The 25,129-nt window shown below is 34.2% G+C and overlaps 5 protein-coding genes across 6 annotated transcripts; 1 reads left to right on the top strand and 4 right to left on the bottom strand.

Moving 5' to 3' along the window:
- The first annotated feature begins 551 nt into the window (after positions 1–551).
- LOC130976252 (protein MAIN-LIKE 1-like) lies at positions 552–1,704 on the top strand. The gene is made up of 3 exons (XM_057901068.1): positions 552–632; positions 726–1,492; positions 1,593–1,704. The coding sequence occupies exons 1-3, from the start codon at positions 552–554 to the stop codon at positions 1,702–1,704; spliced, it is 960 nt and encodes a 319-aa protein (XP_057757051.1).
- An 8,734-nt stretch (positions 1,705–10,438) lies between these two features.
- On the bottom strand, positions 10,439–12,372 carry LOC130961854 (uncharacterized). Its single transcript, XM_057887926.1, has 2 exons — positions 11,689–12,372; positions 10,439–11,608 (listed from the first exon to the last, which is right to left on the bottom strand). The coding sequence occupies exon 2, from the start codon at positions 11,115–11,117 to the stop codon at positions 10,524–10,526; it is 594 nt and encodes a 197-aa protein (XP_057743909.1). The 5' UTR covers positions 11,118–11,608; positions 11,689–12,372; the 3' UTR covers positions 10,439–10,523.
- Positions 12,373–13,973: 1,601 nt separating this feature from the next.
- On the bottom strand, positions 13,974–17,038 carry LOC130972374 (ADP-ribosylation factor 1-like). Its single transcript, XM_057897171.1, has 6 exons — positions 16,925–17,038; positions 16,665–16,839; positions 16,053–16,123; positions 15,849–15,968; positions 15,663–15,781; positions 13,974–14,232 (listed from the first exon to the last, which is right to left on the bottom strand). The coding sequence occupies exons 2-6, from the start codon at positions 16,810–16,812 to the stop codon at positions 14,142–14,144; spliced, it is 549 nt and encodes a 182-aa protein (XP_057753154.1). The 5' UTR covers positions 16,813–16,839; positions 16,925–17,038; the 3' UTR covers positions 13,974–14,141.
- A 328-nt stretch (positions 17,039–17,366) lies between these two features.
- On the bottom strand, positions 17,367–18,119 carry LOC130977703 (uncharacterized). Of its 2 annotated transcripts, none has more exons than XM_057902221.1 (2): positions 17,959–18,119; positions 17,367–17,806 (listed from the first exon to the last, which is right to left on the bottom strand). In XM_057902221.1, exons 1-2 carry the CDS (start codon positions 17,971–17,973, stop codon positions 17,573–17,575), a joined length of 249 nt encoding a protein of 82 aa, XP_057758204.1. In that variant the 5' UTR covers positions 17,974–18,119; the 3' UTR covers positions 17,367–17,572. The 2 variants fall into 2 exon arrangements, with proteins under 2 accessions (XP_057758204.1, XP_057758198.1); XM_057902215.1 differs by having other exon boundaries at positions 17,367–17,818; positions 17,959–18,113.
- A 923-nt stretch (positions 18,120–19,042) lies between these two features.
- LOC130940483 (microtubule-associated protein RP/EB family member 1C) lies at positions 19,043–21,381 on the bottom strand. The gene is made up of 6 exons (XM_057868618.1): positions 21,226–21,381; positions 20,959–21,114; positions 20,752–20,855; positions 19,898–20,111; positions 19,687–19,800; positions 19,043–19,599 (listed from the first exon to the last, which is right to left on the bottom strand). Exons 1-6 carry the CDS (start codon positions 21,331–21,333, stop codon positions 19,330–19,332), a joined length of 966 nt encoding a protein of 321 aa, XP_057724601.1. The 5' UTR covers positions 21,334–21,381; the 3' UTR covers positions 19,043–19,329.
- Between the last annotated feature and the right edge of the window lie 3,748 nt (positions 21,382–25,129).

Consider the following 25,129-nt stretch of genomic DNA (forward strand, 5'->3'; position numbering starts at 1 on the left):
ACAACAGTCCTAAGGGCTTTTTTACTGAAATGCGCATGAAAAAATCTTTAATTCCCAATATACGCACGGTTTAAACTTCATCCTCAAATATGCACAGCCTTTTTGTAAGGGTCAGCCACGAAATGGTTCTAGACACCATGTCCAGAATGGTGAGCACGAAATGGTGCATTGGGTCTGACACGGGCCATTCCTTTTGCTGCAGACATGAAATGGGAGACTTCATCTATGACACACACGAAATGGAGGAGCTCGTGTATGACGCACACGAAATGGACAATTTTGCTTATGGTAGGCATAAAATGGTGATGCGGCAGTGAAGGCAGCAACTCCCAGCAGTGACAGTTCCCGTGCGTGCATGCAGTGGGTAGTTTAGGAGGCAATTTATTGTAGTCTTTTGGCTGAAGCAATATAAAAGGGGGTGAAGGGGAGGGACCAATTCGTAGGGTGGGAAATAGGAGAGGAGTAGTGGGGGTTTATTATGTTGCTGTGTTTAGGGTGGGGAAAAACTTTTTTTTTTTGTGGTGGAGAAATATCTTTTTTAATTCATAAAAATGAGTAGTAGTGGAATGAATGTGGAAGAAAATCTTAATAGGTTGGATGAAATTCACATTTCTGCACATTTACATGTGAAGGTGAGTTTTTTTTATAAATTAATAAAAATTTGTTGATGACTATAACATTTGTTGTAAATTGAATAATTTTGTTTTCATGCTTTTCTATTTTAGCCGGCACGTGTGTTGACTTCACATGGCACACTAGTCGACGTTTTTAGTACAGAAGACGCAGATCCAAGTATGGAGATTAGGAGGCAGATACTCGAACTGTATCTAAGAAGAGCCGGATTCTATTATGCGTCCTTGATAAAGCGTTTTGAATACGACAACCCATTGATTAGCGCTTTTGTGAAAAGATGGCGTCCTGAGACCCACACATTCCACCTGCCATGGGGTGAGTGTACTGTTACTCTGGAGGATGTTGCCATGCAGTTGGGGTTACCAATTAACGGTGAGCCGGTTAGTGGCATTCTAAGGTCTTGGAGTAAGTTCCACCAGAGGGATATTTGGCAATGGTGTGAGGAACTCCTCGGTGAAATTTTTGATGGACATGTTGGGACCACGAAGTATAACATAAAATTGAAATGGCTCAGGAGTAGACTCCAACAGATGTCTCTTGACTCTCCCGAGGATGTCGTTGTACGGTATGCACGTCGTTACATTATGTATTTATTGGGTGGCGTTTTACTTCCTGACAAAGCGAACAACACGGTTCATGTTCGCTATCTTCCTCTGTTGGCCAACTATGATGTCATTACTACATATAGTTGGGGCAGTGCCACTCTCTGTTGGTTGTATAGTGCCATGTGCCTAGCGACGAATTATAACGTTGAGGGAATGTCTGGCTGTCATACATTGCTCATGTCTTGGATATACTTCAGGCTTTCTTTCTGGGCACCAGACGTGATGAGCCCATACACGTTTTCGTTAGCTACAAGGTAATATATTATGTTACATAACATCCATTCGGATGACTCCTGTGTTATTTCATGTGCTTCGGAATTTAAATGTGGTTACGTTCATCATGTTTCTTTATAGGTGGGCGGGTAAGAGAGGAAAGAATGACTATGCCGAGCAACACTTGCAAAGGCACTGTCTGCGATTGGACACTCTGAAGGTGGATGAGGTAATTATTCTCGTTGTATTTTAAAGCATATTTTGTTTTTTCCATGAGGATTCGTTTAACTTTTTTTTGTGACGTTTGGGTTTTGGTAGTTTACTTGGATGTCGTACAGGGATGCACGTATTCTGTCGAGGGTGCCTGTGGAATTTCTTGGAGCCCCACATGGTTATTTCTATACCACAGTCGTCCCACTGATTTTGTTTCGGTGGATCGAGATTGTTAACATCGATAGAGTGATGCGGCAATTCGGTGGCAAATAAGGTCCGCCAAACCCTCCACTAAACATCGACACCTTCCATCGCCAATCGGCTCGCAACGACGATGGATGGTGGCCCATCCGCCTCCAGACATGGTTTGAAGTGTGGACAAACCGACGGACTGTATCATACCGGCTACAGATTGATCGCAAAGAATAGTTGCTCCGTATGTCCTCCACGATAGTCGAGTTCATTGGACCAAGACTCAGGTGCAGATAGTGGTCGGAGGTGCTGCTAGAAACACCTCCTACTCCCATCACATTTATCGGTTTGGCCCGAGTAGGGATAAACTGATCGCCCTCAAGCGGTTGGATTTCTGAAACAACTTCTGCTTCCTCTCCGCTATCATCCTCGATCTCGTCTTCCTTAGACGAGTCAGCCAAGTCGTCGGCTATTCCTACCGGAAATGGAATGTGGACATCGGAGGAGGGACATTGATGAGGATTTTCTACATTTTGGGGGGGGGGCGCCACGAAGGCGTTAAAATAAGGACTTCGAGCCCTACCTATCTTCGAAAATGGAATGGCTTCACCAACACCGGAATTTCGCATTTTCTCCACGTTGTTCGAACTAGATAAGCTATCCCCTACATATTGGAGCTTCACATAAGGTTCCATAGAATATATGCTTCCAATGCTGCGATGATACGAAAACAACATCGACACGTGCTGGTCAGATTTAATATGTATTTTCTGATGTGCAAAAGAACTAGCTACCGCAACTGGCATCCTGTAAATCAGGGTACTAATATCCTTTTTTCCAAACAACCCAGTGTTCATCAAAATCAGATTTTTTAGTTGTCAAAGAGATGATTGTGGGAAAATCATTATCCAAAGTGGGTCATCACACATAAATGTGACCCCTTCGGCTGTATGAAAAATTTTTTCGTTGGGATATATGACCACATAAATATATTCAGATGCCATCACCACAGCAAAAATTGGTAAAACCAACTTCTATGGAAGTGGAATTCACGGAGAGAAAAGGAGGGTAGAAGAAGTGAGAATTGAAATTGTGGAGTCAGTTCTTCAGGAGAAGGGTTTTTATAGTCTAGCCATTGTTCTAATTCGTGTGTGGTACACACTGAATTCTATCATTTCGTATGCGGTACAATCGATATGTAGTGTTCATTTCGTGGTAGCCCAACCTGAGATGCTCCCCATCTCACCTCTGCCTTGTCCCCAATTCATGTCTGCCGTCCCTGATTTGGTCTATCCATTTCGCTGCTGCCAAGCCTGAAATAGGTTCCCATTTCGTGCTTGCCTTTAGTGACATGGTCTTCCCATTTCGTGGCCATCATGCCAGGAATGGTGGAAACCCATTTCGTGCCCGCCATGTTAGAAATGGCCCTATGCATTTTGAGAAACATTTTCACGTATGCGCATTTTGGGAATTAAAGAATTTTTCATGCGCATTATAGTAAAAAAAGTTCAATCCTAAGTGTACACAAAATATTAACTTTTAAATTAGTTATTTATATAAAATATATATTAAATATAAAATATGTATATAAAAAATAAAACAGTTAAATTAATAGTTGTTAAAATTGTTTCTTTTTTATCCTTGTGTCAGGTCAAATTTTATAACGAACAATTTATAAAATAAGTTAAATAATAAATACATTTATAAATATATAATTGTTGATTTGATAAGTAGCTAATTTTTAATTCGTAAATTGTATTTTTTAATTACAAATAAAAAATTTTGTGTAATATCACTTAACTCTAAAAAATGGTTTAATTTAATCAATTTTTTATACATGTATAAAAGTAGATGTCAATTTCAAACTTATTTAATTTAAGAATTTAATTTTAATATATTATTAATAAAAAATAATTTTACATATACATTTAATTATATAATATTAAATTAGTAAAATAAATATTTTATATTAAATATATAAATAATTATCTAAAAAATAAATATAATTGATAATTATATAAAATATTTTATATTATCAATAAATTAAAATTAAACTCTAAATTTAAAGGTGGAAAAATAAGAGTATCAAATAAATAGTAATTTTAGTTATGCAAATAACAATGATCCAGTTATAATATTGGCAAGGGTTTAAATGAATAGCAACGTTTGAATTTAATATGCAAATATTATTTTGATAATATTAGAAAAACAAAAAAATAGACAAAATTTATTTTATTTAATATTTATTTTATTTAATATTTATTTTATTTATTATAATAATTAATAAATATTAAATAAAATAAATTTGGATTATTTTTAACAATTTCTTTTAGTTACTAAATACTTTCGATACCCTTATTAGTTACCAGCATGGGGAATAATAGAGGCTTGGCATCCCTAACTTATTTTTACTTATGTCCAAACTCCAAATAGAGCCTTGGCAACGCGGCATGAATAGGGGAGGGAAAAGGACTCATCTACAGTGAACTATTGTCTGATTATGCTGACCTACGTCGTAAGGTGCCAATGAATTGTCCACACCCAAGTGGTTATAATACCATCACGTCAACCAAATACACAAGTAACAAACGAAATTGATAGGGGAAAAAATGGTAAAATATTATTTTAATTGTTAATATTTAAAATAAGTTTTAATACAGTTGTTTAAAGAAATTTTTTTTATCAAATTAGTCTATTTATCTATTTAAATAAATAATTTTTTAAATTAAATTTATTTAAATTTTGGATTAAACTCAAACAATAACAAGTGAAATAAATTAGTCTGTAAATTAAATAAGTGACTCGTTTATTTTTTTTGTATTTTTTTTAATAAATTAATACTTTATTGTTAATATTTCTTTTCATTCAATACGAAAATTTGATTCAACCAAATTTATCCCTAACCTCTAGTTTGGTTTTAAAATCATCATTTTTACTTAAATTTTAAAATTCTAAACCAAATTACTTCTAACAAAAAAAATAAAATTAAAAAAAGAACAGAGAAAGAGAGAAGCACATGGAAGAAAAAAAGGAGAGAAAGACACTGTCCGACATCGTTGTCTCCTTGCTGCTCCTTTCGTTGTGCTCGTCCTGGAGCAAGAGATCGATGGGAGAAAGACTAAGATGAGAGATAGAGAAACAAAGAAAGAGATCTCCAGAATAAAAACAACGATGCCAGCATCAAAAGGAGAGATACAGAGAATAGGAAGGTGGCGACAATACCGGTGAAGGAAGACGTCGCGCACCGCTGTTTCAGCTCTTGCACCTGCGCATCCATGAGCAGGCAGAGGAATGCAGCGGCGAACAACAGTTTCGTGATCCGCGACAACATCGTGAAGACGACATCGACACAAGTAGATCGGATGGTAGAGTTAGAGTCGCGTAGGCGGTGGAAGCACGATTGCGATCATCTTAGACAAAAATGGAGCTAGTGCGTTGTCGTTGAAGCGCGTGAGGAGTGAGAGGATGTTAACGCATTACTTCCGGACTGGTGATTTGGAAGAAGAATCGGTGTTGTGGATGCAATAGAGAAAGGAGGAGAAGGATTTGGAGCTGAGAGTTCTGGAGATGGACTCGAGCTCTACTGTGGCAATGGCGAGTGTCTCAAACGATATGAAAAAAGGATGGTGGTAGCGGTAAAGATGATGGTGAAGAGGGTTGTTGGAGAAGGGTGATAATGTTGTATGAAGAAGAAGAAGAAAAAAGATACTAGTTATTTTGACGAAAAAATTGTTTGAGAAGAGTATTTTGGTCCAAAAAATGATTTTAAAACAAAATTGAACATTACAAATATATATTGTGAACAACGCAAACAACAGTTTAAAAAAAAAGATAAATTTGAATTTAAAATTCAAATTTTTAATTAATTAAATAATTATTAACAGATTCCCTCTTTTATTCATCTCCTTCTTCTCCTCTCACCTAATCCTCAAACCCCTTTCTCCCTGTCTTTCTTTTCGAATCCAATGAGCCATTCTCTCCTCTTTTTGCTCGCGGCCTTCCTCGCCATCCTTGTCTCTGCTATCCAGGACCTCGACGGAGAAGTTATTTTAACCTTCCTTCCAAAGCTTCCAGATTCTTCAAAGTGTCTTCTGACGACAGTGACAACGTAGAGAAAGGAACTCGTTGGGCCATTTTAATCGCTGGTTCCAATGGCTACTGGAATTACAAACATCAGGTACCGTCATTCTTATACTCATGTTGTTTCAAGCTTCAATTTTTTTTTCTTTTTATGCTTTTCTTTCTCAACGCTTTTCCTTGTCAGTATTTTGTTCCTTTTTTGTTTGGCTGTTTAGTATGAAATTGATGAACTGTTATTGGATGTTCATTTTATTAGGTATGTAGATGATTATTTTTCATTCTAAAGTGAACGTTTATTTAATTTGAATTGGATTTAAGTAGATATAATAAAAATTGATGGATGTTCATTTTTACTAGATATGTAGATGGTTATTTTCATTCTAAACTGACGGCTTGATGGAGAAAAAGCTCGACGGTTCTGAGACTGGCTAATGAGGAAGGGACCGACGGCACAATGAGGGTTTGGAGAGAAGTATGCGGTGGTAAAAGGATTAGAAGGTAGATGGTAAAATGTAAAATGTGAAAGCAGAATATTTGGGAGGATAATTTGTGATGCGCTGTTTTTTTTTTCACCTTCTGTGGGCCAGAAGTATCGCTCATTATTCACGTTGTTCAAATTTTCTGTTGTCCATCTAGCGGAGCCGTACGATAAATTTAAACGAAAAAAATTGTAGGAACGATTTTGATTTTTTGACTAAACTATAAGAATCAAAATCATACTCAACTTTAGATTTTAATTTAATTTCTAATATTTAAAATATTTTATTTTTATTCTAAAAATCTTATTTCGTCCTATTTAGTCTAATAAAAAATAATTTTCGTCCTATTGTTAAATGTTACACACTAATTGTCTCCTTAGACATGTATGGTATTGTCTTGTCTTTTCTTGTCTCCATTGGTTCATACTTGACAGATTTTTCGTTTGAGGGGGAAGATAAAGGGGAAATGAGAATAATATTTAATTTAAGAGTACCATTAATTAGCGCATGGTTCACAAGGTTTAAGGGAGATATTATATATTATTTAACATTTAACACACAAGAGAAGCAGAAAGAAAGAAAGAAAAGAGGAGTTCACATGTGAAATATAACAGATGAAAGTGAGTAGTGGTTGAGCAACAGCTATAAGAAATTTGTTTCCTATGCATTAAGAGACAAAATGTCAAAGAAGCTAGTACTTCTCTTTTTTGCAATGGGTGTGAACTGAAACAGGGAAGGTCCTAAAAGTATGAACAGAGCAGGAAATTTCGTAAAAATTTGTCTTGACTCTTCATCATCAGTCATCACTGTGTATATATTGCGTAGTCGCTTCAAGCCAAAAGTAAATACTTCATTAAATATCAATAAATTCTCAACTTTTAAGTATTTAAATTGATTAAGGAAATTATAGGAAAAACATTAAAATTGTACATTTTCTATTTTAAAGTATTTGTCACTTTCAAAATCTTGTATATATTAAGATTGTGAAAATCTAATTGATCATGAAATTGGTGAAATTAAAGTTTCAAAAATTTAAAAGTTCAATTTAAATTCAACTGAATAGGATAAAATATATGATATATTTATAAAATATAATTTTTTTAAAAGTAATTTCATATTATTTTTAGAACAATATTTTACAATTAAATTAATTATACAACTAAATCCAACCAAATTCGTATAATCTAATTGACATCCATATGTCACTATTTTTAATTGTCTTTTGACTAAACATGCTATTATGACAATTTCGCTCAACGTGCTTTTTTTTGCTGTGGTGCTGCTGCTTTTTCTCCTCGTTGTTTTCTCTTATCTTTCTCTTTCATTATTGTTATTATCACCACAATCACGCCACCATTTTATCTCTCCCTCCTCTTTTTTTTTTTCATTTGAATTTCTTTGATCTCCTCTTTCTTTTTCCTCCTCCTCTTCCATTATCATTATCGGTATTGTCATTATCCTTGTCTTTTTTTATATTTTTCTATATATAATAGTTCAAATCCAGAATATACTAAAATTCCTTAATAATGATAACGCACAAACTCAATTTAAAACAAGTTAAGACCAGAATGCACCACAATTAAATCTAGAATGCACTGAACTCAAAACTCATCCTCCTCCTTCTTCCTCTTCATTATTATCATTATCTTCTTCTTTTCTTGTTCATCATCTTCTTCTTGTTTTACCTTCTCATTATTCTTCTGGTTTTACTCTCTTAACAAAAATAAAAATAAAAAAAATAAAACAAAGAAGAAACGCATACTGCTGCAAAATCACTAGAAAGAGGAGGAGGAAAAGAAAAAAAATGCAGCAATAATAACAACAATAAAAGAACAACGATGAGAAAGAAATACGCAAAGAAAAAGAAATGTGAAAAAGAAGGAGGAGAATTACAAAAAAGAAAGAGGAGGAGGAGAAGAATATGAGAACATTCACGTAGGTAGAACGTGTATTCATGCTCTCACTAATGAAACTAATTTTTATTAACTTTGGACCAATTTGATTAGACTTGATTGTCAAAAAAATTTAAATGTATAATATGACTCTTATTTTTATGAAACATTTTGAACTAATTGACCATAAAAATTACTGTTGCTTTACTGATTTTTAGTCTATTTGATAAATATTTTGAAACAAGTTTTAATACTTGAACCAGTTAACCCTAAAAATATTGTACTATGCAATGTGTTTTAAGAAACATACAAATTGTAGGACAGTGATACAATTTACTCATGAAACTAACACTATCTATAGCACATAAATTGTAAGCTTTTAAAATTGTACATAAATCCCACTAACTTGAGCGCGCTTTGTGTAGAAAGAAGCAAACATTCAATATCATTTTATGATTTATGTTCAATAATTAGACACCTAACATATGGAATTTTATTTAGTAAAAAACAAAAGAAACATATAAAATATAAATTATTAATAATATTATGTTAGTTCTACAGTATTTCAATAGTTTTTATGATTAATAAGTATAAATACAATTTAAAAATTTTATTAATTGTTATCTATCGGTTGCTCAAATATATATTGTACTAAGAAATTGTTTCTTAAGTGATACAAGCAAACTACATGAAATTTGAACCTGGAAAATTGTTTCAGATCGGATCGGATCGGATATGATATCCGCGCTTTTTAGTGTCGAATTCGATCCGATCTGATCCGCAAATGTGCGGATTCGATCCGATCGGATATCGGATATATCCGCATAATTGAACCTTCTCTTTTTAATAATATTTTTATATAAAAAATTCAATAAAAATATTTCTTTCACACTTTTAAACTTATTTATTCCTAAAATATTTTTAATCAAACTCTTTCTAAATAACAAAAATAAAATAACTAAAACATACAAACAAGTAAATATAATACCAAACACACACACACACACACACACACACAACACACACACACACATATTAATTAATTATTATTATGCGGATCCGCAGATCTGCGGATCGGATCCACGGATGTAGAGCAGATATCCGCGATCCAATCCGACCCGATCAATTTACGGATCGGATCGTATCCGCAATTTTAGGATCGGATGCACATATTTATGGCGGATCTGCGGATACGATCCGATCCATGAACACCCCTAAGTGTCAAACAACTTTAGAAATTGAATATAACTAAAGAGATCAGATCACCTCAAAAACAACATCAATGTTCTATAAGTAAGTAAGTCTTAGATCATCTCTAGTAGAAAACTCATCCCAATTCTTATTTATGGTCCATTTGTCATAAAAAGTAACTTCACATCAGCTTTTGCGTCATAAAATTGGAAATGAAGTCAAGGTCTTAGGAAAGAGTTACTATAAAGTGTTCAACCTACAAGGACGGGAGCTCCCAAGGTCTAGGCATGCATGCAACCTAAAAAAGTACTACAGTTGAGAAGTAAACTTTGCTCCCTAGTGTACACTTTTTTCCAACCTTAAGATTTTTTCCCTAAAAAGAGTTTTTTTAAAAGGGGTTTTAACGAGACATCACAGTAAAGGCTAAGGGCGGTCAAAACCCTTAGTAGTAGGTTTCATGTAAAGGAATTTCTTATCCTTCAATAAAAATTCCATTTACTCTTCAGAAAGTATCCTATAAAACGCATTAATTTAAGCTTGATAAAACGGGAAAATCATTGCCTTACCTAAAACAGTCAGCAAGATGAAGCGACGAGGTACAAATTAATGTAAGAAATTATATAAACAACTCGTAAAGCCCGACCTCAATTATAAGGCCGAACAAAAACGAAGTGTAGAAGTAACTTAACAAAGTCTGACTACACGAAGTCGGAACTTAAAAAAGGAAATATGCTCATTGTTTGGGTTCAGCAAAAGAGCAGCATTGAAAAAAGTTGCTAAGACATAATAACAAACTAAGCAACTATATAAAAGCTAAATTCCAAAAAAAAAATAGGCTTAGCTTCATTTAAAAGAGCAAAAAAGCTTTCTAAATTTCAAAGTTGTTTGAATACAACTACAAAAAGTTGTTAAAACTATAATGATATAAAATAAAGTGTCTAAGAAACTACCCGCTATTACAAAATAAATCGTTTGTCAAAGACCTACAACTCGGGCCATTCAACAAAAAGAAAAACCACGAAAAACTACAAAGAGGGGCCAAAAAGAAGGTTAAGACCCTCCTTCGTCACGATGTCTTGACCTCGGGCAGGAGGGGTCGGAGGATGAACAGAGACCAGTACAGCCGGGATAGCACCAGGAGGCGAAGGAGGGAGTTCAGCATTAATGACCTCGGGTTGGACCTCGGGGGTTTGAGAAGCTTGACCGCCTTGCGCTCCCGAAGATTTTGAGTCGGGCAAAGGATCCTCCTCCTCGTCCTCGGGGGCCGGGACGATCTTTTCATCAACCACTATGTTGTCTTGACTGAACAAGGAAAGATCGACCCCGGGGGCAAGGACCTGGACTTGAGCTTTCAGATTGTTAAACATTTCGTCCATTCCCTCGACCACAGACTCTTGAAGAGCAACATATTCCTCTCTGGCATTTTTTAACTTCTCCTGAAGGTAAATTTTCTCCCCATAAACACAAGTATAACTTTTCTCTGCTTTCTTCTTTATCCCCTCTGCCATGGCTGCAGCTGCTTCTGCCTTCTTTACTCGAGACCGAGCTTTTTCTAAGTCAGAAGTTAACCCGTCTTTTTCCTCCTCCAACTCCTTCTTTATCTCTTTAAGCCTTTCCATCTCAGCTCGAGCCGCCACCAAAGAGCTATGGGTGGCACTAAGGGGAGTCTTCTACAGCTCCATGACCAAGGATGTACATATGCCAGCTATCCGAATTCCATTTTAGGTCATAAGCTGGAGATGGTTCTGAATAGCTACATCGTCCATTCTAATGTGGCTATGGAAAAAGATGCTTTTATCATTCCAAGCAATCTCGTCAAACCCTGTATCATAAATGCTCCTCTCTAGTAATTTTTTGCCTTTTTGGAGGAGGCTTTAAAGATGAAGGAAAAGCAGGGACTGCCGTACTTTTTGATGGGGAATCAGGGGAAATGAATTGAATGGAAGGGGTGGGGATGACCTTCTTTTGGGCTGAAGAACCCGAATCCATCTTCTTCGGGGAAGGTCAGACAGAAGCACCCCGACTTCTTTTTCCTGAATACCTTGAGCCACAACCGTCTTCTTGGTTTTGCTCAGTTGTTTCATTGCCACATACTTCGGATCTATGGTCTCTACAAAATAGAAATAAAAAGTCACTTAGCTAAACAAGTTACAATTGGGAGGTTATAAAAGCTAAAGGTAAAAAATCTACCTAGCTCGGATCGAAGTTAACTGGGGTTTCCTAAGAATCTTTTAGTATCCAAGTGAGGAGTTCGTCCCCAACACTCTTCAAACACGTCCACCACACACTTTTCAATATCATCTAAGGCATCTACATTGTACTTAGCTATTAAGGGTTTTTACTCCCAGTACAGTGGAAAAGAAGGCTCATCTTTTTTATCTAGATAGAAAGTCCAAGCACCTCTACAGCTCGAATTTTAAAGAAATAATTTTTAAAATCGTGGAAGAATTCATCGTAAATGTAAAAAACCTTTCTACCCTGAATAACGCAAAAGGAAAACCAAGAAGACTTCCCTTTCGAAGATCCGGATTTTGTCAAGACAAAAAGGTGAAAGAAGACCTTGAGGGAAGGTCAGACCTTGAGCTCTTGACATAAAAGCTGGTAGATTTTCAAAAAAGCCCAAAAATTTAGGTGAAGTTGGGAAGGAGTGACATTATAGGTCTAGAGGATGTTCGTTTCAAAATTGGAAAAAAGGAATGTAATGCCTAGTTTTGTAAAGAAGCAGTCATATGCATATAAAAGGGGACGTTCCGAGTCGTCTAAGGGAGGAAATCACACCCTCTACTCGGGATCGGGCACTATTATCTCGTAATTTCTCTCATCCTCTCTATTTCCATATAACCTATGATGCATACGGAATACCTCATAGTACTCTTTATCAACTACAGGGACAGCAATAAGGACGGGAGTATCTACCTAAGTCAAAAGAGAGGGAGACTTTTATCGGCATATCTTTTATGACTAACCGAGTCATAAAATCTACATCTACAAATACAACAAAGAAATCGTCACTACAGAACTCGGGCATCATTCAAAAGAAGTCAGACAAAAGAAATAAAATGCAAAACGCGATTTGAAAAACATCTTTTCAAAACAAGAATAAACAGAAATGGCATCTCTTCTGCGCTGATAACAGCGACATCATTGGGGGCAACACGAACATAACCAATGAGTCACAAAAGACCACAATCCCTCAAAACTCTAGAAACGTAGTTCAAACACATCACAAACGGAAAAAAACAATTTTAACAAGGCAGTTTCGAAAGAATTTTTCATTAGTAGACAAAGTGGCAGCAGCCAACAATTTTTTCAGAGAAAAGTTTCAAAGATAGAAACAAAACCAACATTATGAAGAACCTCTACTGCTACCTAAAAGGTTGCCTCAATGCAAACAGATTCAACAAGACCAACAAACATTTAAACAAAAAGAAGTCAAAAGTCAGCAGTACCAACCTTGATTAAGAATTCGAATAAGGAAAGAGGCACGTCAAGTGGAAAAGACACGAACAATCTTCTTCACTAAATGCTCTCTCAAACAAATCAAGATAGAGAAAATCTTGAAAACAAAAAATGATCGTGAAGCAAACAAAGAGAGGGAATTTTTCCGAAGAAGAGAGCAACGAAAGCATTTTCAGAAATGAGGAATAAGAAAACCGTGGAACATTTTATAAGAAAGAAGGGGCAAAATAGTCCTTTCGTCCCCCATTAAAGACATGCGCAAATCTCAAGGGAACTGTCGTGAAACATTCGCCCTTCATTTAAAGGGGCAATGCTCAAAATTTCAAATTTTCAAAAACACGTCGAGTACCCGACCTCTTGAAGACGGCGTACCCAACGTCAAGACTAGAGCCATGAAATGCTTGAACCCGATCTCATATAAAGCTCGGATTCAAATAGGGGCACTGTTCATACTCTGACCCAAATTCATGAAAGCCAGGCCCAATAAAAGTAGAAGGCCCAGTCTAAAGAGGGGCCTATGCTGTATATCCAACCTCTTTAAAGAGGTCAGACGCAACAAAAGGAGCTCAGCTCTACTTGTCCAAGCAAGTAACTGCCTCCGCAAATCTCTCTAACTACCTCTATCTTCCCTGAAAGATAGATCCCAACAAACTTCTCAGATAAAGGGAACGGTTATCCACCAATAAATGTGGAGCTAAAATCCTGCTTAAAAATCCCTTTTAACTCAAGCATCGGAGTCTCTTACACGTAACACTCTCCACCTCCTTACAAAGAACTCGGACGGCGGCTCCATTCCGTAAGAACAAGTCAGACGTTGTCTCAGAAGGAGTTTGAACGTCACGTTCAAGCCTAAAATCAATATTTTAGGTATCCCTCAAAACAATTATACGCCTAAATATATTACATATGTCCATAAAAAAAATGAAACATTTTAGATTAACCATGCTAAATATATACTAATATTAGTTATTAGTATAAAATATATATTATAAATAAATTAAAAATACATATTTATATATAAATAGATAATAATTAGTCACAAAAAAAATAGATAATAACTAATCTTAGTGTATATGTATAACTATTTTTGTTTTAGATTACATTACACCATATATTTATGTACCGGTCTTGTTTTCTTCATAGATGAGAGAAAGATCAGAAACAATGATAGCTTGGATTATAAATTATATGACCTTGGTGGATATGTTACTGGATAACCAATCAAGCCCTTCGTATAGTCCTTGGCCAGATGGAGCACAAGTTGCCTGAATGTACCTGCACTTATCAATAACAAATTAGATAGCATACATAGCTCTAAGTACTTTATGCTTAGAGATTCTACTGTGGAGACAAGTCTAACAACTTATTCTTATATGCAAACTCAACAGTTTGTTACAACTTATCTGTTAACTTTGAGTTATCTGGTTTGGTAATTACTCAAATGAAGACGATAAAAATATCTTTTCATAAAGATATTTTGTTTAAAAATGTGACTTATTTATTTAATTATATTTTAAAGAAAGACAACATTTTTATAAATATTAAAATCTAATTATACAATCTATCATTCAAAGGTAAAAAAAAAAAATTTTACATGAAGACAATTATAAAATTTTTATTGTAGTATCCACTATCTCGTTTATACTTTACACATATGCATATTCCACCTATTCCAAAATATCTATGACGTTAAATTTTTCTATATATATTTATAAGAGTTAATATTCAATTTAATTTCTGAATTTATATGCGAGTTTTAATTTAGTTATGAAGTTTTAATTACCTCTGTATAGAGCCCATTTAGGAATTTTTTTTGGACTTTTGATTTATGACAAGTCATATTAATGGTATTTGGTATAGTTTTTTATATATGTTTTTAACTTTTCAAAAAGTTATTTAAGAAAAGCTTTCGAAGAAGTAAAAAAATTTGACTTTTCTCAATTTCAAAAGCTATTTTATCACTCCTATTTATTACACAACTTTAAATTAAATACTTATATGATAACTTTTTCAATATAAAATAATTTATTTATAAGATACTTTTAATATAAGGCATTATATTTTAAACTCTTTTTTTAAAAGAACTTAATTAAGTTATTTATCCAAACTGGCCATTAGTCTCCAAATTTTACAAACGTGACTCATATTATTTGTCTCTGAGACAATTTTCAGCACACAAATGTTAGTGAAGCATTGACATATACAGTCAATGCCATATTGCAATCATCTGTAAATTGATGTAGTTTGGTTTTGGTTTTTAAATAACTCAAAAACCACGTCATGTCGCTAATTTTGTGAGGAAAACTTTTAATAAATGTTTTTTAGGCTATTTGAGTACCAAAACCAAAATGACGTCGTTTCACTGACATCCTATTGTTTAGGTCTTGTTAACATCTGTGCGTTGAAAATTATTTTCAAAAACTAACATGAGACACGTCTTCAAAATTTAGGGATTAAATAGGGATAATTAAAATTTTAGAGACTAAATTAAAACTTGCCTATAAATTTAAAGATATAATTGCAACTCGATATGTTCAGATATAAATGAAGCAAGGTTTTAAATGAACGGATATTTTGAAATTTTGGGAGTACTGTATACAAGGCATGTAAAAAAATTGAATTAGTTAGTTTGATAAATTCATTTTAGGTGGAGCTCTTGCTTCTACTCCAAGTTTTCCTAGGTCTTTAATTAAATTGTGACTTACCAGCGGCGCTGGCGAAGCGAATGCAAACCGAGTTTATCTGTTATTTCTGAAACACTCATGGCATTTGGAAGGTCTTGCTTATTGGCAAAAACTAGCAATGTTGCGTCGCGAAGTTCAATCTGCAAGGAACAATATGGTTTCAATCACATATTTCCTTTTAATTCAAATCAGGATTTCATTACTCACCTCACTTAGCATCCTATGGAGTTCATCTCTGGCTTCACAAATTCTTTCTCTGTCATTGCTATCTACCACAAAGATGAGCCCTTGTGTGTTCTGAAAATAATGTCTCCACAGTGGTCGAATCTACATAGAATTTGGCAAAATAATTAGATCATACATAAATCTTTGACAAACCTAGGATTAAAGGTCATAAATCACATGTTGTACCTTGTCTTGTCCTCCAACATCCCAAACTGTGAAGCTAACATTCTTGTACTCAACAGTCTCAACATTGAAACCTGTTTCATTAAGAAAGTAATTAACAACTATATTCTTTCTTGTTATAATGAACTAATGACAGACAATCTAAAAACTTCTTTAGTGAAGAGTAAAATTGGATAGAAAGTGAAAATTGCAACTGAATTTTCGAAGTAATATTTTGCCATCTATGTTAATGGCTTGTTCTAAGGGGAAACCATTTTTTCAAAACATGCTGGACTGAAAATAATGTAAAAGCATAAGTTGATTTTGCCAAACGCATGCTAAAAATCATGTATTGAACTTCATCAACGTAATAAATGATTAGTTTCTGCCTTCATTTTCTGTTTTGTTTTCAATATTTTTATTTAACAAATTTTGCTAAGAAAATATTGGAAACAGGAAAAACAACAAAATCTCTTGGTCTTCCTAAAATCCTGAAAATAGAACACCAAAAATAAACACAGGAAATAGAAACAGAAACCAAACAAACTTTGATTTTCAATTTTTCATCCTCTTCCAACACCAAGCAAACAAAGACACAAAACACTTAATCATGGGATGAAGTAAGTAGTGGATCACCTATGGTTGGTATGGTAGTGACAATTTCTCCAAGTTTCAGCTTATAGAGTATGGTGGTTTTGCCAGCAGCATCAAGACCTACCATGAGAATCCTCATTTCTTTCTTTGAATACAGCATTCTGAATAGCCGTGATATCATCAAACCCATTGTACCTACTAGGAACTCAATCTGAGGCTAAAAAAACAGAAAAGTAAGACCAACAGAATTCTCCAGAGTCAATTAAACAATTTATGACAAAGAAAAGGAAGAAATAATTTACCTGCTTAGATGATATCTTATAGCAAAATATCTGTAAGTAGTTCACACTAGCAGATGGCGTATTATAGAATCATCAAAACGGGAAATTACCATTAAGAATTGATAGGAATAAGATTCAAATGTGGATTGATGAAAGCATAAAGGAGGCCCAAGTTGGGTAAAAGAGAATGTGGATCGTTCCAGCTGTAACATTCTCATATTGTGCTTGACATAAATAAAAGCATTCGAATATGTCTTTAATTTTAGCACAATCATTTTGTGCGGGTTTTTTTAAAGAAAAATAAAAGGCAGTGGTTCATGCAGAAAGCATCATTCTAATAATCATTTTTTAAAGAAAAAAAAAATCTCTTTTTGTTTATTTCCCTGCTTCCACAATTAGGTCATTTATTAGAATTACAAGTATCTGTATAATGCTGTTGTTGAGAAATGAAAGAAGGAATCTATTGAACTACACATTTTGACCAAAAAATATCTTAACAAAGAAAATTGACAAATTAAAAAAATGATCATAATAATAATAAGAAGTGCAACTAGCCATAGCAAAAACAGAAGATACAAATGAAACATAAACCAAGCCAAATTTACATGGCCTAAACAAACTTGTTTAGATGCTGAATTATCTATGGGAATGGGACATTCTGAGTTGACATTAATTCTTGGACAAGGCATCTTTTGCAGACTCCAGAGTAGACGACACGGCGGCTGCGGCTTCAGTAAGAATGCCACCGCTGGTTTTGGTTTTGGTGGTGGTGTTGGGATGGTGCTGGTGCTGGTGAATCACCTCCACCTTCCTCTGTTCTTGCGGTTGCCTGGCCGAGGATCGATATTCCACCGTCTCCACCCTTGTTTGAGTGGCACTTGCTTCTGTGTTCATGGTCTCATTCTGACATAGGAACTCATCATGCAAGTTTCAATCAACTTTGGAAACAGAGGAAATAAGGATATAGATTCTCTAGTGTGAGAATTAACATAACAACACATTGATTAACGACAATTAACATAGAAACAGAGGAATTAAGGATATAGATTCTTTACTTGTTGTGCATTCATCTTAACAAAGGACTTTGATCTAGATACTGCTTCTTCCTTGAGGAAATTTAATTTGGTGTTACTCTTTAGATGCTTCAGTTTTAAGATTTTTTTTTTGTTTTTTAGTCTTCTTTTATTTAAAAATTGCTATAAACAAAATATTTCAGGTAATAACGGATGTTGGGAGTTGATTACTACTTCAAAGACGATTATATAGGCATAGGAAAAGGGTCTGCTCACACGCAAACCCACGTCCACGTGTCACCAAAGCAAAATGCTACATTTTGGGTCATTGGACCACCCAATAAGATTTTGTCATGTGTTCATTTGATTTTTATGATGTTATTAGGATAGGACATTTCTAATAGATAAAGTTGATTTGTAACGGATACTTTTTTTTTGGAACAACCGGACTAAAAGCTCAAAAAAAAAAAACGATATCGAAATTATTCAAGAAAGAGTAATTCCAACTAAATTTGCATGGAAACACATAGAAATACAAGTTAATAATATAAAGTAAATATGACAACCATAAGATAAATTATGACTAAAATGCAAATTTATCTGCACAAGTATTAGTCTCCCTATACTCAGGATGAAGAATTGAGTTACAAAATCCGCTACAACGCCTCTTGATAGCTGCCACAAATAAATGATATTGAAGAATACAACTCACCAACATCTTGTAAGCATAACCAAACAGCTGTAGCAGAGTTCACCTCAATTTCAACCTCATGAAAACCCATACTTAGCACCAAATCTAAACCAAATAAAATAGTCCAAAGCTCAGCTGAGGTTACCGAATAACAACCAAGGTTCACATTATAGCAAGCAATGAACCTCCCATCGTGATCCCTCAAAATTCCTCCACCAGCCGCCCTTCCCTATTTGTCAACCGAGTCGTAATCTCTCCTAAAATGCACTGACTCTCTTTTTCACCTTTGCAAACACTCAGAGTTAGGCAGTTAGCTATATGATAGTCCTTTACCATATGAAACACGAGCTCATGAATTTTTCCTTCCTCAGGCTCTCAAGTCCTATGGAAGATGTATTTATTTCTTCAAAACCAAAGAGCATTCAAAGTCCTAGCAAAAAGCAGAGGCCGTTATACCCCTTTATAGTGATTAGGAAGATAAGTTTTGTAAGGGGTGTTAATTATACAGTATGTTTTTAATCACCCAATAAGATTGTAAAAAAAACTTGTCCTGATAAAATATTTGATTCCTGTAATCATATAGCATATATCAGATACACGAGTATTCATATAGAAGCAGAACAATACTAATCCTTGCACATAATTCACCCAACACAACACATTCACCCAGAGCAATACAAGCTCATAGTTGAAGAAAAAAACAGCCATTTTCTTTTAGCAAGTCATACAAGAGGTGACTCGCTGCAGTGAACATTGGAAATGTCTGAAAGCCTTTGTCTCGGAGTTGTGATGCCAGCAGCATCAAACTCTGGATTCACAATATTCTTTCTCTTCTGGTTTTCGGAAGCGCTTCTCTCGTCTGAAACCTCCGCGATGGGGCTCAATCCAGCAGCATCCTCGTAGCGATCAGAAGAAATCATAGCTTGAGCTTCGGCCATGGCTGTTCCATCATTCCCAGCATCATACAATATCTTCTGTATTGCTGCAACAACCTGAAGAAAATGATAAAAAGAACCTCAATAATCAGTATTGGAGTCCATATTCAGTTAAAAAACCAAAGGAAAAAAAGAGTGCAATACCGGTAAGCGTTCTATCTCTGGTGTTTGGCAGAGTATCTCAATATCCCTCAATTTCGCAAAGTAGAAATCGCGCTCCTTCTCGAGGCTATCGATGGATAGCTTCAGCTCAGTTATCTGCATTGATTTTGGATTAGTCAAGATAAATGCACTTTACTATTGCTTTCATAAATTTTAGATTGTAAAAAAAAAAAAAGAAAAAAAAGACACACACCTTTTCGTCATAAGCAGGGCCACCAGAAGAAGAGGGCCTCTTTGCAGCTTGACTTGCAGCAGCATTTGCAGATGGCACTTCATTTCTTCGAGTAGGATGAGAAGAGTGAGATTTCGGTGCTGAAGAAGCCTTGGTGGAGGCTTGTGATTGTGCTGATTTCTTGCCACCTTCTCTTCCTCCCTTGCAAACCTCTCTCCTTTCAAGAGGATTATAACTGCAGCATTCAAATTCAAATTGAGATATCAAACCAAAAGCCCATATACAAATCCATGGAAAACCAAACTTGACAAAATTCAAAACTAGAATATCAAGGCACTTAATATACCTGTAGCCAATTTTATTCAAAAATCACTTTTTAAACTCAAAAGCAACACAACCTTTTTAATTGCAATTTATTTTGAAGCATACAGTTGAAGTTTCAATTTTGCATATTTAATGATTATAAATTATAAGCTAAGAAAAACATCTCCTAAAACAAGATGATGTTAAACCAAACTACAAATCAAAACAGGTTGAATAAAAAACAGAAAGCAATTCAAAATTTCAGATACCATGATAACAAAAACATAAAGCAATTTAGAATTTCAGATAACCTTAAAAACATAACCCCCAAAATCGATTCAGATATCATTAAACCAAGAGCCTAAAAACCAATACATCGAGAATCACCTATCCTTTTTTTCCCATATAAAAGGGACACATGCTTTAAGTTGCAATTCATTTCGAACACAGTACGTAAGATAATTCAAGCATGCACTTGAACCTGTTCAACTTCTTAGATTAGAAATCTCAAAATTATGACAAAATCTTTAAATCTTAATAACTAAGCGTCACACAGAACGTTAAGAAATTACTTGTGGGCGCCGGCATTGACTGAATCACAGTATCGCTTCATCCATTGCATGAACTCCAAATTATCGAGAGGGCGTCCCTTCACAAGCTTACTAACCTCAATGTGCTGAAAAAAAAAAACAAAACAAAACAAAACCACAAAATCAATTAGAAATTTGAATTTATCAACCACATAAATAGCAGAGAATATTCATGAAATTCGAACCGACCTTGGTGATTTTGAGCTTGTTGAAAACGTCTTGGAGAACCTTGTAGTTCTGTATCATTTCGTACTCGTTCTTGGCATCGAAATTGACCTTGTGCATCGGCACGATCCCTGGATGAGCCGCATCCATCAATTGGCAATGAACCGCGCCAGAACATGCCTATCAATTTTGCAAAATACAAGAACCAAACGGAATTTTCAAATTTTTTTAGGGTTTAGTGTGACAGAAAGAAAGAGAAAGAGAAAGACAAAGAGAGAATCTTTTACTTACCTCTTCAACTTTGGAGAGACTGAGTTGGAGAGTGGAGTTGATCCATGTAAGAATCTCAGATCTACCGACGAAGTATGCCGAATCCATGATGCCGATGTTGGTCGCCATTTTCTTTTTCTTTCTCTGATTATTTCTCTCTCGTTCTGAGTTCTAAGTTCTAACGGCTATCTGGATATGGAGAGAGAATGTGGGGAGAGTTGAAATTTAAATAGAGAGAAGAGCGGGAATCTCACGAATTTCAAATCAGAACGTTGATTGACGCTGTTTGGGCCTCTAGGTGGGCCTTCGTGACTCAAATACTACTGTGCTAAGTCCAAATAAATACTACTGTGCTACCAATTTTAGGGTTTCTTTTATCTAAATAAAAAATTTATTATTTTATTTTGTGCAAAAATAAGAAAATTTACGGCTTTATATATTACTTTACTAGCTAATCTGGTAGGCACAGTTTACGAATTACAGAACAAATAGATTTTCAGACATTTTTTTTTACATTCGAATCTACAACTTCTTAAATGAATATGAAAAAATTATGTCATTTAAGTTTATTAGCGATTTTCATATGTATTTCTCAAACGCTGTTAGCAAAAAATAAATTAGTTAGTTACATACAGTGCATATATAGTTTTTATCTTCTCTAAAATATGGCCTCTAAGTTGTATAGAAGCAAAAATTTAAATTTTCTAGCTAGTTGTAATAAAAAAACATAAAGATATCAACTAAATCTATATAATATATTATTTAAAAGATAATTAAAATATTATATCAATCAATTTATTATTCAATTTGTAAAATAAATAGTGTATAACAAATGTTATGATCGAATTTTTTTTAGTTTAAAATCTAAAATTTTAAGTTTTGAAATCCTATGTCATTTTAGAGATTATATGTTACATTTATTTTTTTAAGGGTTAAGTACGATTTTGGCCCCTAAGGTATAGGTCGAAAATTTTATTCGTCCTCAAACTTTTTTTCATACAAAATTATTCTTAAGGTTCAACTTAGTTTTAAAATTGTCCTTTCTCTAATTTTCGGACAAAATTACTCTTTCTCAATTTTACACACATTGACTCCCACTCTCTCAGATCCAACATTATTGAAAGATAACCAAGTTCTCATACTCAGCAACACCAACTAAGTTCTCATACTGAGCAACCCTAATTTTCACAATTTCTCACATATACTCCAAAAATTCAAGAATCAGCAACACCAATTTTTCACACAAATGTCACAATTTCTTAAAGGCCGAATCAGAAAAAGAGAAGGATGAACAAAGAGAATCAATAACAACAAGAACAAAAAACTAACAGAGACTGAAGAAGAAAAATCATCCACAAATAATAACAAAAATCATCACCAAATACTCAAAATTTTATATGATGAAAGGCTTTGAATAGAACTTGAGGGAGTACGAATGGGGGTGACCACCGCAATGAGAAGAAGGCGACTCAGACCACCGCGAACATCTATGCCTGCCCACGTTGCTGCTGTGAGAGTCTGTGCCTACCCAAGTTGCTGCCGCCTGCGCCCGTGCCCGCCTGCGTTGCTGCCGCCTGCATCTTTTTCCACCCGTGTCACTGCCGTTTGCGTGGCTGTTGCATACTTCTCTTCCTGTCTGGTTCGCTGCTGACAGCGTGTCTTTCCGCTCGCATTGCTACCACCTGCGTCTCTGTCCGCCTGCATCTCTACTCACCCACGTTGCTACTGCCAGTGTCTTTATCTCTCTGTCCTCCTTTCATTGCAGTGAAGAAAGAAAATGGGGATTGGGATAAATTAAGGAATAAGGGTATTTTTGTCCAAAAGAACGATTTTAAAATCAAGCTGAACCTTAGGGACAATTTTGTATGTAAAAAAAAAGTTAGGGACGAATAAAATTTTTGGCCTATACGTTAGGAACCAAAATCGTACTTATCCCCTTTTTAAAACATTAAAAGTTCTGACATTGGCTTTTAGTAGTGGTATTTAAATCTAAAGTAATCTAAATTAAATCGTTTATCTAATTTAATCCAAACTGAAAATCAATTAAAACCATACTAATTTAAATTTGATCGAATTTTATATTTGACAAACCGCATGAATTTGATCGAATTTCGAATCTACTTTTTAAAATCGATCTAATTTAATCAAAATCGCACAATGTAATATAATACACCCTAAATCCTAGAAAATTTATTATATTTAAAATTTTATTTATAATAGATTCAATATTTTATACATTTTTATCTTTATTATTTAGTGAATATTTTATAAATTCAAAATAAAATTTATTTTTTATTTATTTTAACTAACATATAATTTTATTTTTATTATTATTATTATTATTATTATTATTATTATTATTATTATTATATTTTAAAAAAAATAAAAAATAAAAAATCATAAAAATCACAAAAATAATTTTATATTTTTTATGTTAGTATAAAAAAATAAAAATAAAAATAAAAAATATGAAAAATCATAAATAGTAAACTAACAACAGGATAAAGTTAGAGATAGAAACCTTTTAAAAAATTAACAACACCAAAATCTTGTAAAACAAAGTAGTCATCTTATCTACAAGCTATTATTACAAATACTGACCAAAATATATATAGATGATGAAATTTTTTCTTCAATTTATATTAATAGAGGAACATCTTATCTACAAGCTATTATTACAAATACTGACCAAAATATATATAGATGATGAAATTTTTTCTTCAATTTATATTAATAGAGGAACATCTTTTTTATAAATATCACGAACAAATCAATGCAGAGGGGAGAGAGAAAAAAACGTTCAGAAAAAAAAAAAATCCTAAAATAAAAGGAAAAAAAGATTCAGAAAAAAAATTTTAAAAATGAGAGTTTTCAAAAAAAAAAAGAATAGAAGTGAGAAAATTACAAAAAATGGTTTAAAGAGATTGATGGTTATCAGTGGCTAAAAGAAGGAGGTTGAATTTTAGCTATCGTTTTCTGCTGAATATTGCTTTTTCTTTCTCAAGGGAACTTAAGAGATATTTTTACTTTTGTCTCGTGGTCAACTGAAAAATATTTTTATTTTTGTCTCCTGAGTTACAGAAACAGAAAAGTAGAAGAGAAGAAGAAAAAATACTCAGATATATCCTGGTTCTGCTATAAGGTGCAATGTTGTAACACCCTAACTTTTAGCACCTCATGATTGTACTAAAAGTTCGGGTGTCACCTACCTCTACTTTTTTAATTTCATACTATATTTATTTAATATTGAGCCTTTGCAAAAGCGAGCCGAAACCTTTAATTAAGAAAATGAAAATCTTTTATTTTAAACCACTGAACCACTATATATATATTAACATAGCATTAATACATAGACTTATTTCAAGATTCTCAAAAACAAATCCTACCCTTCTAAAAACTAAAAACAATAAACGACGAGGGAAAAATAAAATCTAACAGCTTAACTTGTAAACATAATCTTCTATGCTCCTATAACTCCACACTAAACCTTCGCACTTGTAACTGAAGGAGATGGAAATAGGGGGTAAGAAGTGGGGAGTTCTTAGTAGGGTCGGAGTAGTTAGTTAAGTCGAAATTATCACAGCTCAACTTAATTCATAGTCCAACACAAGGACCCAGAATAATAACCAGTCATAGAAGTTCAAATTAACAAGCAAAGAAAATCACAAACACACTCAAACAATCACAAACAATTTACACACCGAACCAAATATAAAATATGCAAACAAGGATGATACATGCCTATTCCTATCGCAGGTAATGAGCTCAATTGTTAGTTTCGACCCGCACCCGACACAATCCAACTCACATGTCGGATAAGGCATTCCATTAACATAACCTCTGCAAGTTTTCACTCCTTGCAGGCGCTGATTCTCTAGTTGAAGAATATCAAACATGACCTTTGCAAGTACTTGCAGGTGCTGAT

Source organism: Arachis stenosperma, chromosome 1 (assembly GCF_014773155.1).
Source record: "Arachis stenosperma cultivar V10309 chromosome 1, arast.V10309.gnm1.PFL2, whole genome shotgun sequence".
NCBI classification, from domain to species: domain Eukaryota; kingdom Viridiplantae; phylum Streptophyta; class Magnoliopsida; order Fabales; family Fabaceae; genus Arachis; species Arachis stenosperma.